Raw genomic sequence first — 15,010 nt, 5'->3', positions numbered from 1 at the left:
ATTTTATAAAAAATTTTAAAAATGATAATACATAGTCTAGATTTTCCCCTGGTTCTGGTATTACCTACCCCTTTGCTCTTTGAAGCTTTATTGTTCAGAAAACACATCTATAAATTGTTATTCATTACCTTGGTCAATTTCATTTCAAGCACATGGCTGCTATGGATCCGACTGTCGAAGTGAGCTACTTCTTTGGAAGATGACTTAACCTTGGCGATGATCTTCACATAGGAGAACACAATCACAGCCGTTGGGAGCAACAGGCAGAAGAAGAGGATGTTCAGGATGAAAACCTGGCCCCCACCTGAGGCCTGAGCCAACCACCAGTCCAGAGTGCACGAGGTTCCGAAGGGCTCAGGTGCGTAGTCCCCCAGGCCCACTAAGGGCATGGTGGTCCAGAAGCAAGCATAGGCCCAGATGGCAGCCAGGCAGATGTAGGCGTGCTTTCTCTTCAGCCAGACCCCTGGAGGCGGAACAAAAGTGTTACTCCTATGTAATCTGCTCTGCACCCAAATACCTCCCCTCGACATGTCAAATTCCACCTCCAAAGATTTATTCCACTGAATTCTGGGAGACGTGGGCAGATAATTGAAGCCTGAGGGAGAGCGAAGTAAAGGTGGGGGGAGGTCCAGAGCTTGGGCCTTTCTCCAGGAGGATGAAATTTGAAGAGATTTCACAGAGAAAGCTTTCTCTAGGCACCTAGGAGCTTTGGGAGGGAGAAGCAACAGAGGCTGGGAAAGGGGATGGTAAAAACAGGATAGGGTACTGAAAACAATGGAGGATCTTGGGAAAACATCTCAAGAGTACATGTTAGTGGGTTGTCCAAGGAGCCAAACGAGAATCCTTCCCAGGAGGTGAGACATCACAAAGCATTGATTTGTGTCTTAAAATATCCTTCTTCCCTAAAAGCTTCTGTGTGTCTAATCCCTTTGGTCTTCCTAAGAACCTGTTAAGTCAGGTTTGATGGTCATGATCCTGATACCATAGTGTGAGCTAAGGGGCTTGATCGTGCCAGGGAATTCATGCAGCAGATTTTTGAATATTCAAAGGTTATTCACAAGACAGTTAAGCTCACATAGCCATAGTGGGATAGAGGTAAACAATCTAATTGAGTTGTGTCACGTGCTGCAAAAGTAATTCTGTGGAAATGTCTAAAAAGTAAAAGAAAGAAAAGAAAAAGAAAAAACTGAGCTCTATTTTCAGTACTAGTTCCTTAACCAAAAAAAGAATTCCAAGAGGAAGAAGTGCAGTCATCTAAAAATACAAAATAAAGAAGTCATGAAGCACTAGGATCCCAAAGTTCAACACAGTCACCAAAGCCAAGTCAGCCAGCTCCTATGCAAAGGTCACCATGGGAAACTTCCTCCACAGTTCACCCATCACAGCAGGGAAGAGAGCCAGGGGAGCGGCCCCTTACTGCTTTTGTTGTATAGCGGCAGAGAAGCAACATCAAAATACACTGAATAACAGCTGAATTATTTCTTCCTTATAGACTCGGGGTCTCCTGCTTTGTGCAGTGTGAGATTTACGTCAGTAAGACCTCAGTTCTGGTTCTAGTATTTGATTCCGATCACATCACCTTTCTAAATGTTCAGTGTTCTTAGCAGTAAGGGGAAGGTGTGATAGCATATTGCTTACAGGATTGTTTGTGTGTTTGCTTGCTTGCTTGCTTTGAGACACCGTCTCTAGCCCATGTAGCCTAAAACCCACTATGGAGCTAAAGATGACCTTGAACTTCGAATATTCCTGCCTTCACCTCCCAAGAACTGGAATTAAAAGTGTGTACCACCATGCCTAGTTTATGCAGTGCTGGGCATAGAACCCAGAGCTTTGAGCACTCTACCAACTGAGCTACATCCCCAGTCCTTGCTTAAAGGTTTTGATGAAGCTTAAATGAAACACTGTCAGTTTGCAAACTGCCAAGTGGTACATTTACATGGATGTTTAAGCCTGTGTATATGTATCTTGTTTAGCATTAAGAAATAGAATTGCTTCCATACTCTGTTGTCTACATTTCCTCAAATGCATCACATTGTACATCATGAAAATGCAAAGTCTTCAAGCCCAACCATAGAAGGATAGCGCTCAGGTAGCCACAAAAATCTTTCAGCTCTTGGTCATCCATTACAATGCATGAAACACTGGCAGCCACCATCACATATATCCATGAAAAGTGCAGAGGCATACGGATAAGCATTCATAGTGAGGGTTACTTAGTGAAGTGTTTTATACTTACATTCGAGTGTGGTGAAAGGCTGTCAAGTACAGGAGGGAGTAGATTAGTAGATTGGTTCTGTGTTGCTCCAGAAGTCAGAACTAGGACCAATGGGTGGAGGTTACTGGGAGGCAGTTTTGTCTCAATATAAGGAATAACATTGTAACAATGAGAGCAGACCAATCAGAGAATGGGCTGCCTTGTGCAGTAGTAAGCTCCCCGTCACTGGTCACTGGAATTATTCAAGAAGAGGCCAAGTGGTCATCTCTCAGGGATGCCTTAAAACAGCTTACCATGTTACAGGGTGGGACGATCTGCATGTCCCCAAGTGACCTTTTAAATTCCAACGAGCTAGAACACTGTGTGAAGGGTTTAATAGTGCATCAGATTAAATGACGAAATACCACTGAGGTTCAACTTTGAAGAAGCTAGAAAATATACACCCTCCTTGTATGGAGTTTATGCCCTGCAATGATTCTGATGATGAGCAGCTCCTCTCTTTGGTTGACACAAAGCTTAAACTCAAGAAAACATTGAAAAACAGAGACATCAAGCCTTAGTATTTCTCAAATGCTCCCAGGAAGTTGAACTTTTTGCCTTCTTGCCTATAAACCTATGGTTCAACTAAAAACCTGTTTGTTGTGATGAAAAATAAGATTGTGGAAAGAATTAGACTCTGGTGTCATGTAAATTATGGATAATTGTGTGTTCTTATCTTATTGGAAATTTTGACTCTGGCTATTTCTATTGGAAGTTTTAGATGTTTAAGGAAGGGTACAATTTTCTTTTTATGAGTGTTGTATTGTAAAGACAGCTTTTCACAAACACCTTACCCCTGACCCTACTCTATGTATGGTGTCCTTAAAGCTTGAAGAATGTAAACTTTGTAAGCACAAAGGAAAACTCTACCGTATAGGGAATGCCAGGGGCTGCTTGATCTCAGTTTCCCGGCCATACTGTCTCTCCATGGTCCAAGACTCTCCACCAAATGAATTGGCAATCCAAGAAGCTTCATACCAAGGAGTCAGAACCACTCCCTGGTTATGTCTTGTTCTCAATATTAAGTATCCAAAAGTTTCTCTTTTTGGCTCAATAAACTCCCAGAATCCCAAGAACCAAAAGTACTAAAACTTTGTTTTCACTTGTACCATAGTCTAATCTTAAAAAATACTATATGCTCTGAAAACTTCCTTACTGCTGAATCACCAGTTCTCAGCCAGCTGCCCTCTACCTACTAACACTACAAAAGACCGGTAGTTCTGTAAGTGTATCTTTTCGTGTAAGAACAACTGTACGGCTTTCTAACCCTGAAGATCATTCTGGAATTCCTCATGGGTGAATCATAGGAAGCTTGGGTCCTGAAGGAGAATCACAAACAGCTTTCCTTATAATTACACCTCCTAAGTAGGTCATCAGCTAAATATCTCAGACCCGGCACCTTTTCCTTGCTTGTTTGCATGAGGAAATGTAGAAGACATTTACATACTTTATACAAGAAAGTGGGATCTTTAAAAGGCATAGACATCATTTCAAAAGTAGTGCTAAAAGAAGCCTGCATCAACACAGGTCAAATCTAAATGCATGGCAGAACAAGATAGACTATTAATAGAAATACTCTTGGTTGCTGAGGTTATTAATAATCTTTATTTACTGTATAAATATATGTACAGCTCTGATACTCAAAACATCTAACTTTGGCTATCAGCGAATGAGGAGCCTTCCAACTTACCATAAGATAAATAGCAGATTTTCAGGTATCGATCCAGGCTAACAGCAGTCATGGTAATAAGGCTTCCACAGCCGAAGAAAAATCCAGCCCATCCATACCAGCGGCAACCAAACCAGCCAAACACCCAGCGGTGGCAGAAGCAGGAGATGATGGTAAATGGTTTGCCTACAACTAGAGCACCAAGTAGGGTTCAAGGCCAATTCGCTGCAGTTAAAACTTCTCCACTTATCACCTCACCTGGCCCCTTCTCCCCACAGGCATATTTCAAAATGTGAGCATGCACACACATGTACATATACATGCACATACTTCATTACACAGAACTTCTAGGTTAATGAAATGATGGCAGTTGGCTAGTGGTCCACCATAACTAGATAAGACCCTACTGTTGCTGATACCACATGACTTGGACACAGGACACAAAAGGATCAAACTGGAACTGGGCTGAAAGTTTCCTCCCTGCTGGGTAAGCCTCATGGTGGTGGAAGGTGCTATACAGACTGCTGGGAGAGAATTGTCATCCACAGTCCTATTCAACTGTCAGTGCTGTGGGCAACAATACTGACCAGCCAGACAACTTGAGCCCACTGGTACAATAGTGGCCTGACTGCTGAGGCAGTTTTTATCGGCCTTAGGGCCTGTGCCATAAGAGAAAATACCCATCTTGTTCTGTAAACGCAACCAAAAGCCCATGTCTTGAAGCATGTGCACATGTGCATGTCTCTCTGTGTATATTGCTATGAAGGTAGGTCAGTTGAGCTGATGATAACACATTGAACAACTAGGGCTCAATCTTTTAATCGGGGGGGAAAATCATGTTTTATTTATGACCGTTTTATGACTTTATTTAATGTTTAGATTTCTTTTAGGACACTATGTGTTATGAAAACAGAAGGGGGACTAGTGGGAAGAGGAAGGAAAAGGGCAGCAGGATGTGCTGGAGTAAGTGAAGGAGCACAGGAAAGAAGAATCAACAAAAATAAACTGTGAGGGAAAATCCCATAAGGAAACCATTACTTTGTATGTTATTTTTTAAATATTTATTTGTATTATTTTTATTATTCTTTTATATGTGTAAATGTAATGCCTAAATGCAAATAAGTGCACCCGTGTGATGCAATGCCCTCAGAGGTCAGAAGAGGGTGTTGGCTCCCCTGGAACTGGAGTTACAGACAGTTGTTAACTACCACGAATCAAACTTGGGCCCTCTGCAAGAGCAGTCAGTGCTCTTTACCACTGAGCCATCTCTCCAGCTCCTGTATGTTATTTATTTTAATAATAAAAATTGTTTAGCAGCCATTTCTTAAATTATTTCAGCATGCGGGTGCTAGCATCTGCCCTACCCAGGTGCACAAGAGTCCCTGTTCGGCCATTTACTATATGTTTACTGTGCTTTCTGTCATCTACACACTCATCATCTTTAGTTTTCTATAGTGCTGAAGTCTACACTGCCAGCCTGAGCACCCTCAAGACATCCTCTTAATCCTAGTCTGATCCCATGGTCAGTGATGAAACAGAGTGTAAGGGTTGTTCTTCTACTCAACAAATAACTATTCAGTGCCTATGAGTAACAAGCATAGGAAAGGGGGCTGAAGGATAAAGTGGAAATCAGATCGCCACATTTTTATCCTACGAGAGAAAGCAAACAACAAAATTTGTATTATAAGACATTAGGTCTGGGTTGCCAAGATGCTTCAGTGGATAAAGGTACTTGCAGCCAAGACAGATGACCTTCATTCAATCCCTAGGACCCACAAGGTAGAAAGGGAAAGCCAGCTTCCACAAGTTGTCCTCTGGCCTCTGTATTATGCGTGCCATGGCACATTGGTGCACACATACACATACTACATGCACACATACAGCCACACAAAATAAATAAAACATAGTTTTTACAATACTAGGTGTGACAGAGGCTGAATGTGGTGGTATATGTCTGTACACAGGACATGGGAGAATGAGGCAAGAAGACAATAAGTTTGAGGCCAGCCTGGGCTACGTAATGAGATCTTGTCTCAAAGGGAAAAGAAAAGGATGAGAGAGAGAGGAGAGAGAGAGAGAGAGAGAGAGAGAGAGAGAGAGAGAGAGGACAAAATAATTATCAGGGTGAAGGCAAATAAAGATAGACACAAATGGTTGTTTTACATACAGACTGACATTTAGGTAGATGCCCAAATTGATGACTGAGAAGCCAAGCAAATATACAAAAGGAAAAAACTACAGGCAGAGGAGACGGTGTACTCAAAAATTCTGAGGTGAGTTCCCTTGAATAGAGAGCAAAACCAAAAAAAAAAGACAAGGAGAAATCCAAAGGCTAGCTTGTGATAAATTAACTTCTAGAATGGATTTTTGCTTCATTTTGTGTGTGTTTCTCTTTGTTTCATTTGGGGTTTGACTGCTTGTTTTGTGATTGTTTCTTTGGTTTGGTTTCATTTGGGCTTGGATTTCTTTCCCCTGTTTTTTGGAATATTTGCAATTTTCCTCAATATAATTTGATGGTGTTTAGACCCCTCCTCTATCTGGACCTCCCCTTATTGACCCTGTGCCCAATTTAATGTACTCTATCATCTATATAGGTCATATGTGTGTATATATATATATATATGTGTGTGTGTGTGTGTCTGTGTCTCTGTGTGTGTGTGCCATATATATGGCCTATAGAGTCTAATTTGTGTTTCCAAATGTCCTTCAGTGTAGGTCCAGCCACAGGAGGCTGGTTAGCCTCCTAAGAATCCAATGCTTGAAAGAGACTGTCTCTACCCCTCCCAGCAGCCATCTGTTGCCACAATTTCCTAAGGTGGGGTTGGAGCTTCTTACTTCCTCATGCCTAAGCTGGAATTTTTTTCTTGGTTTGAGCTTGTATGGGACTGTGCATGCTGTCAGAGTTGCTGTGAGCTCATATGAATAACTGATCAGCTGTCTAGAAAACTCTGTTTCCTTGCGATCATCCACCACCTCTGGCTCCTACAATTCCGCCCCCTCTTCTGCAATGATTCCTGAACCTTGGGAGGCAACAGTTTGATATAGGTGTCCTATTCAGAGATAAGCATTCAGCAGCCTCCTGTTCTCTGCACATTGGCCAATTGTGTGTTCTGTGTTAATCTGTTGCGTAAAGAAACTTCTCTAGTGAGAATTAAGAGATGCATTAATCTATGGGTATAACAACAGGTCATTAAGGGTCTCCTTATAGTCCTAGCTGGCCTCGTTCTCACAGAGATCTACCTGCCTCTGCATCCCAAGTGCTGGGATTATAAGCACATGCCACCATGCCAGACTTGTTTTTGAGACAAGGTCTCCTGTAGCCCAGGCTCATTAGATAGCTGAGGATAACAGGATTAGATAACAGAGGATGACTTTGAACTCCTGATCTTCCTACCTCCGCCTCCCAAATTCTGGAATTATGAGTGTTTACCACCATGCCCAATTTTGAATGGAGCTTTTAATAAGACTCGGGGATATCATCTGGAATCCCTCTCTGCCATTGTCTGTTTTTGTTTTGTTTTGCTTTAGATTTCAATGTCCAGGACTCTACGGATTGAATTTATCTTGAGAATTCAGGCATTCATCTCCTTTTTCCAGCTCTCAAGGTCACTCTACTACATGTGCTGAAGTGAGAGCCATTGGTCCACAAACAGCCAGCATCAGATAGGGTATGCTCCTTCAAGGGTGTTTAGAATGGAGTACAGTTAGGCAAGAAAAAAAAGAAAAAATTTTAAGATTTATCGTGGATTCTCAGAGTGAGTCAGATTAACTAAAGAAAAGTTAAGTGGAAGGAAATACTTTCTGATGGATTGCTCTCAGGGTAGACTCAGAGGAAAGAAATAGTCGGGGCAATGTCAGAGCAGATTTGAAAGATTGGGAATATTTTCAATGTATCAAACCAATTAAGCCTTATCTGATTCAGCCTTAAGAATGAGCCTAGTATTACTCAGTGGTAAAGGATGTAGCTAAAATGGCACACTTCATTCAGACAGATGTTTTCAGTACTAGGGAAAGAGTCTTTCAGGCTCCAGACTGGGTGAGCCTGCAGAGAAAGCTGCATAATTTCTGTTGCTCTAGCGCCATCGTGTGGCGGTAGCTAAAATGGCAGACACTATGCAGCCTTGCAAATCCCCTGGAGTTCATCCACTTGACACCAAAGGGCCTACCATACCACGCTGTGTTCTTCTTATCTAACTGCACATCTACCATAAGAGCTTATGATGCTGAAGCCTATGGTCACCGAGTAATGCCTTCCCAAACAACCAAAACCAGACAAACTGTCAATAAAAGGGTAACGTATCTGCTGTTTAATATTGTAGTCATTCGACAGGTAGAGGATTAGTACTGAACTTGATTGTTATAAGCTAGCAGAAACACGAAAAAAAATTCATTCATAAAGGGAAGCACAATATTTAAAAAATCACTTTAAAGCCAAGGCTTTAAATAAGAAACTGATCAAGGTTCCTGGTGGTTAAGAGCAAACATTTCAAACATTCCCCAACTCTCATCTAACAGATGTTGGAATCCAAAGAAAATGTTAGAATACCAACTCTGGGATTCTATGGAAGGAAAAGGTGAGGTGTGGCATGCCCAGAATTATTCTTTTTTTAATGGATTATAGTTAAATAAAATTTGTATTCCAGCTTTTCCTTGCTGGGTTATCAGTCTAAGAAGCAAGAAAGAAATCAGTAGCTCTTGATTTTGTTCACATAGTAACTTACATGGAATTCTTGTGTTTATGCACGTGTAAGTATGGGGGGTATATGTGTGGGGGTCCATGCACATGTGAAGGCCAGACATCAGTGTTGGGCATCTTCCTCTGTTACTCACCACCTTCCATTGGGAGACCAAGGTCTATCACTATACCTGGAGTTCACCAGTTGGCTAGACTGGCTAGTCAGCCAGTGCCCTGGATCTTTCTGTCTCCACTTCGCAGTGCTGGAATAGCAGGTGTACACTGTTATGGGTGCTGAGGAGCCAAACTCATGTTTGCATAGCAAGCAATCTCCTCAGTTCTCTTACCCAGGATATCTGATTTTAAATATCCTAATATCCAGGTAATATTCTCAACCACTAAAATTCCTGGGTGTAGAATTTGTATTTTTTAAGTGTCCACAAGTAATTTTTTGTGCAGTCAACTTTAAGAACCATGGAACCGGAAGTTTCCTGTACTTACAATCAGTCCTTAAGGACTGATCTAAAATATGCCACTAGTAAGGCAGCTCTCCCCTCTCATAGTCACCTGCCAACTGTCTTTGGCTGTCATTTCCCCCCGAGATTCCATCCTCTTACTGTTTATTTTCACCAGACATTCATGCTGAAAGAGTTGTCATGTTACTCAAAGCAGTGACCTATAGTTTGCCTGTAAGTTTCTAATTTCTGAAACTGTAGCCTGATACACTCTGCGATATATAAGAGTTGAGATCATGTGTTGTCCCAAATTGTATCCTCAACACTTAACACACCTGCGACATTGAAAGTACTCAATAGGAGGCTGGAAAAATGGCTCAGTCAGTAAAATACTTACCACATAAGCCTGAGGACCAGACTCTAGATCCTCTGCACTCATGTAAATGCTGGATTGCCAGCCTTTGGGAGGTGAAGATAGAGCAATTCCTGGAGCAGCTGTGCTAGCTAGACTAGCCAAATTGGTTAGCTTTGAACTCATATAAGAGACCCTGTCTCAACACATAAGGTGGAGAAGAATCAAGGCAGACACCTGATGTTAGTATCTCCACATGCATGCACACACACACATACACACACACATGTGTACACAAACACACAAGCAAATATTTGTATGCATACACACAGGCTCCACAAACATACACACATAGAATGAGAGAGAAGGAAAGAGAGAGGCAGAGAAAGAGAGGGAGGGAGGGAGAGAGAGAGAGAGAGAAATATTCAACAAAAACATCAGGCCATGCTGGAGAATGCCTGTAATCCCAGCACTCAGGAGGTGGGAGCAGGAGGATGAAGAGTTCAAGGCCATCCTCAGCTCCATGCAAGTTGGAGACTAGCCTGGGCTACAGGAGATTCTATCTCAAAGGCAAAAAAAAAAGGAGAAAGAGAAAGAGGGAAAGAAATAAAGGAAGGACGGAAAGGAAGAAAGGAAAAGGAGTGGAAAGGAGGAAGGGGAGGGAGGGAGGGAGGGAGAGAGGGAGGGAGGAAAGAGGGAAGAAGTGAGGGAAGAAAAGTATTCAACCAATGTCAAATGACCTCTTTAGCAGACAGCATTTCATTGACTGTCTACACACACTGAAAATATGTTTTGTGATGGGACGAAAAGAAGCAAGTGGGAACAAGAGTGATTTCTGAGCCAATGAGTGATTTAGAATGGCTAATAAGTTGAACCCACAGAGAAGGAACAGCATGACTGTGTTACCTGATATCCCCAGATCACAGACTGCTAAATTGATAGTCATTATTTCAGCAGGTCTCAACTTCTTCTTGCGTCTAGAAGACATATAAAGGACATACCCATTTCCAAATGTGGACAGAATCCCTACAAAGAAAAATAAAAATTCCCATTGTTAAAATAAGAATTAGGGTTCACTTGCATACGATACACTTCTCAATTTCAAAAATGGATACCATAGATTTAGAGGGTAATGAGAGGACACTAAATAAAATCTAAATTAAGAAGATGAAATAAAAAGCATGAATTGTGAGTGACAGGCAAGGGATGGGTTGCCTTGAAAGGGATAGGAGTTAGGGATTATAAGACTGAACTTACCCAGGTAATGGAACTGCTAGCTTCCCAGTTAGGCTCAGGAGGAGGTGGGAATCCCAATGGTCAGTTCTTGTACTGGCCCCCAGTGTAGAGTATTTTCCTCAGCCATTTTTATAAATTATTGGCGTTATAGAATTCCCTCCCTGGGATAAGTGGGATCAACCCCTCAACTACTAATAAATCCTGAAGGTGAAGCCAACCAACAGAATTGACTCCAATGTCACTGTGGGCTCCTAACAGAGCACCAACATGCAGGACAGGTGTGGTCAGAGATGGATGTTGTGATCCCTTTGGAGGAAGGGGTCTTCTCCTGGAAACAGGTCCAGGATTTTGCCTCCTGAAGTGGTATAGACCCTAGATGTCTGGAAGACAGGACGCCTTGTGCTACTACTGGACTAGGTATCAAGGGTAAGTGTGTAACAGTTGGTGACATGGGCACTCCCCCTCCCACCAAGGGGAGAGAAAGTGACCCTCAACCCACCAGACCTACCAACAGTGACAAATATGTGTTCCCACGTTTTAATATTCTTTTATTCATGACTCTTTGGCTTTGGTATTACAATGAAACTGTTCAAAAGTTCTTACAAGCCCAGTTTAAATCCAAAAAAGACCCAATATCTACTGACTGTATTTAAGAAAAGAATACACCTACTTCCATAGCTTAACATGTAGAGTAGATTTCCTCAGGAATTCTTGCTTCATAGTGTAGCTGTGTATAAATGAGAATCTGGTACAGCTGCCTTTAGTAGTAAGGAATAAGGAGAGTATTAACAGGAGAAACCCAGAGCTTTCCATTTTAATTTCTATTTTAATTTCTCCACCACAATTCATTTGGGGGGCAGGGAAAGAATGTGTGTCTCCACTGACGGTATGAAACCACCAGGATCTGACTGCATTGTGCTCCTTAGGAAATGTTGACTCTCTGGAGTCAGAGAAGCTTAATGGACCATTCAAAGCCTCTTTAGATTTCTTAAAGCAAAAGAGGAGAAAAATTGAAGAAATCGTGGGGTCTTAGAGCAAACCAGCTGAAGTGAGACTTGAGTCTCATACTAGGAAACCATCTAGCAAGGCACACTGGGAAAGGAAAGGGTGAAAACACAGCTCAAAAATAATAAAGCAAATTCTATCTATGTCATGTCCAAAAAGATTAAAAACAGTAAGATCCACATGCAGTCAATACACAAAGTTAATCTAACACCCTTTGCCTGACAGCATCTCTTTTGAGAATATGTTTGCTTACTTTTGTTTCCTTAAATTTTTACTAACCCTATTTCATAGGGTTTCATCCAATCATGATTTAAAAAATAGTCAACTCTGTTCGATGAATGTCTCATTATTTCCACAAGCAACCTTGTCTGTAGATGAGTGTTAAGAGAAATCAAATTTATTTTTGACACTAGTTAAAGGAAAACAAGATTAAGAAGATAGAGACTATGGGGGTGGACATTTTTAGCTCATCAAAATACTGTATCTTCTGCAAATAGGAAAAAAACCCTCCTATGAAGGCATTGATAAAGTAGGTGTCTACACAGAAGAGTGGAGAGTGGAAAATGGGTCTCAAATGTATTTCTCCTGCATTCCAAACTTGGGTTTATGTTTTCATTCTTTGGTTTCCCCTAAGATTCCTAGTATTTAGCAAAGATGACCAAGAATGTCGTTTATTCCACTCTGACTTCTTAAAAGGAATCTAATCAAGTCTACATAAGCCCACCCTAAGAGAAGGTGACAACCAGGCATGGAATCAAGCCCAAGACCTGGGCCTAGGATAAGTGAGAGCCCCTCCAGATAATCCTTGCCTCATCTGGAGCAGCTGTTCTGTGACTTAGGTTTGCCTCCCCATAACCTCCCTGATTCATTCTAACATTCCCTTGGCTTTTGAGACCTGATTGTCAAGCTCAATACCAACACTTAAATATGATTGTGATATTCCTTCCAACCCAAAACATATCAAGTGAGAATTTCTCTGCCTTTCCCCACTGAATCTGGTTGCCTCTCATGTTAAAACCCTTCTGCTAAGAGGGGAATAGACTATCAGTCCTCCCTCTGTGACATTGTCTAGAGAAATTAGCATCTGGTTAAAGATGCTGTTTTCAATTCATTCCTTGCAAGTGATTGAGATAATTTCGATTCAACTTATGAGATGCTTACTTATCTGCCTTTTCTGATCATTGGGTTTTATAAAAATTCAATGTGGATTTCATTCTGAAACAGTCTGTTCCAGCAGAGCGCTTAGCATTTTATTTACTGCTCTATTTCCCAGCCACTTAAGAATAGAGAAGAGTGAGTGCTTCATATATTTGTGTTTGAAAGGGTAAATTTAAATTAAATGAAAATTAATAAAATGCTCACAATAAGTACAAGGACCCAGGAAATTATTTTGCAGCAAAATATCTGATTCGGTCTCATAAATTATTTTCGCCTCAAGCACTGACCATAGAGGGATCTCGAGAATTTTCTAATGAGTTTTTCTAATTTCAGGAATTATATGAAATTCTTCACCAGTAATAAACAGATGAGAGAGGGGAAGAGAGAGAAAAAGGGAAGAGAGGAAGGAAGAAAGAAACAAAGGAAAAAGAGGAGATTGAGGAAGTAGGCTTGAACCAACGTCTGAAAATATTAAAAACAGGTAAACCCAAAGATATAACCCACCTGCACACTGGTCACCCAAATTTAAGATGGTAACTTTGAATTTAAGAAACATTGTCGATCTTGATTGTCTACATTAATGTAGTCCAATAGAATATAATGTAAGCCAGAAACGTAAGCCAAATATATTTTTTTTCTGGTAGCCACATGAAGCAAAATAAAAGCATATAGGCAAATTGGCTTTAATAATTTAATGCTTAATCTAATCTATCCACAAGATTATGCTTTCCACAAGTATTTGGCTTTTCAAATTATTAATGTTTTTTAAACGCTTTTCGGGTACTAAGATTTCGGTATGAAGTATTTTCACTACAGCACACTCATTTGGAAGTTCATGTGCTCAGAAGCCCCATGTGGCTTCTTGTTGGGATAATGCAGTCCAATATTAAGCAGATGCATCCCTCTGTGAATTATGCATAAGAATCTTTCCACCCTAGGCTGACTTCCATCTACACCAATATAATTTTTCCATCTTAGCTGTACTGACATGATGTAACTTTTAACAGTGTGTCTACTATCACTGTTATACTGGGCCAGAATTTCCTCAAATGTGAGAGGAAGAAGCTGAATTAGATGATTTCTGAAGTCCATTCTTTTAAATCAGAAATATATTCAATATTGTTTTATATATGCAGAAGACAAATCTAGTAGCCAAGTAACTAAGATGAAATAGTCTCAAGATGAGTAATTGACTATGAAAGTTCTTTGGATTATCAGTGGAACATTTATCCCTAATAATGACAATAACAGTGGGTTTTATGAGACATTTATTGAATGCTTCCTACCTTCACCATCTCCATTAAAATACCCATGTTAAGTATCAGAATCGTTTATGCAAAATCAACACAGCCTGTGATTTTCTCAATGCAGCCTTTGGCACAGAAGAATTAACGGAAGCTTACCAATTATTGTTAGGTAAAAGCCAGCCACTAAATCCGCTTCCCAGGAAAGTTTGGAAGCAAAAGGGTCCTCATCTCCAAGGTAGTGTGGCAGGCGCTCATCCTGGGGCAGGGCAGTGTGGTTTAAAGCCATGTTGGTCTCAAGTCTGTAAAGCAAATCAATAGATAACTCAGCAGACCTTAAAATAAGTCAGTTTGAGTCATCTCATAAATGTGCTTCCTGAAAAACAAAAGGCAAGTTCTTAGGGTCCATGGATGATTCTCAGGATCGTAAGGAGCAAAAAGTTTAGCATTTTTCTTAAATGATCTAAATAGGCCAATACTCGATTGTGCAGGCTACAGATTAGCCGGGCCTGCTCACTCTACTCCACTCCTTCTGAGCCTTTGCACACCCCCCCTGAGTGAATGAGGTTGAAGGTCAGTCTGTTCTGCTGCTTCTTAGCAACCTTTGTAAAGACCTGAACTAACAAAAGATACTGTGTGAATGTTGACACTACCGTATATTATTTAATTTGTCAGAAAATAGCATTTTACGATGAGCCAAAGCTTCTCCATTTCCGCTGTTTGGTGAGCTATAGATTTTTGCTAAGGGGAGAAAAAGAGCATTCAGTACAAAGGAACATGGACACTTTACTAACTGAAGCTGCGGGTTGGGAGACTGCCAAGGCTATCCTAAAAGATAAGGCTGCTCCTGGATAGGGAAGAGACACACCCTCCCCCATCCCTAGCTGAGGAGCTACTGACAGTTGATGGCTGCTAGGGAAAGAAAAGCCAGTTTTCTTTAGGATCTGGCCCCTGGGAAATTG

The 15,010-nt window shown here is 41.1% G+C and overlaps 1 protein-coding gene across 1 annotated transcript in view; it reads right to left on the bottom strand.

Moving 5' to 3' along the window:
* Nucleotides 1–14,412, bottom strand: part of Opn5 (opsin 5) — a 50,579-nt gene extending 36,167 nt beyond the window's left edge. Inside the window, exons 1-4 of the mRNA XM_008846735.1 lie at nt 14,208–14,412; nt 10,312–10,431; nt 3,945–4,115; nt 129–463 (exon numbers count right to left, since the gene is read on the bottom strand). Coding sequence (XP_008844957.1) covers nt 129–463; nt 3,945–4,115; nt 10,312–10,431; nt 14,208–14,337 — 756 coding nt within the window. The 5' untranslated portion in view covers nt 14,338–14,412. The remainder of the gene's footprint in view (nt 1–128; nt 464–3,944; nt 4,116–10,311; nt 10,432–14,207) is intronic.
* Nucleotides 14,413–15,010: the final 598 nt, after the last annotated feature.

The sequence above is a fragment of the Nannospalax galili genome, unplaced genomic scaffold, assembly GCF_000622305.1.
Source record: "Nannospalax galili isolate Female #2095 unplaced genomic scaffold, S.galili_v1.0 scaffold803, whole genome shotgun sequence".
Lineage (NCBI taxonomy): Eukaryota > Metazoa > Chordata > Mammalia > Rodentia > Spalacidae > Nannospalax > Nannospalax galili.
This window is presented reverse-complemented; position numbering and strand designations above follow the sequence as displayed.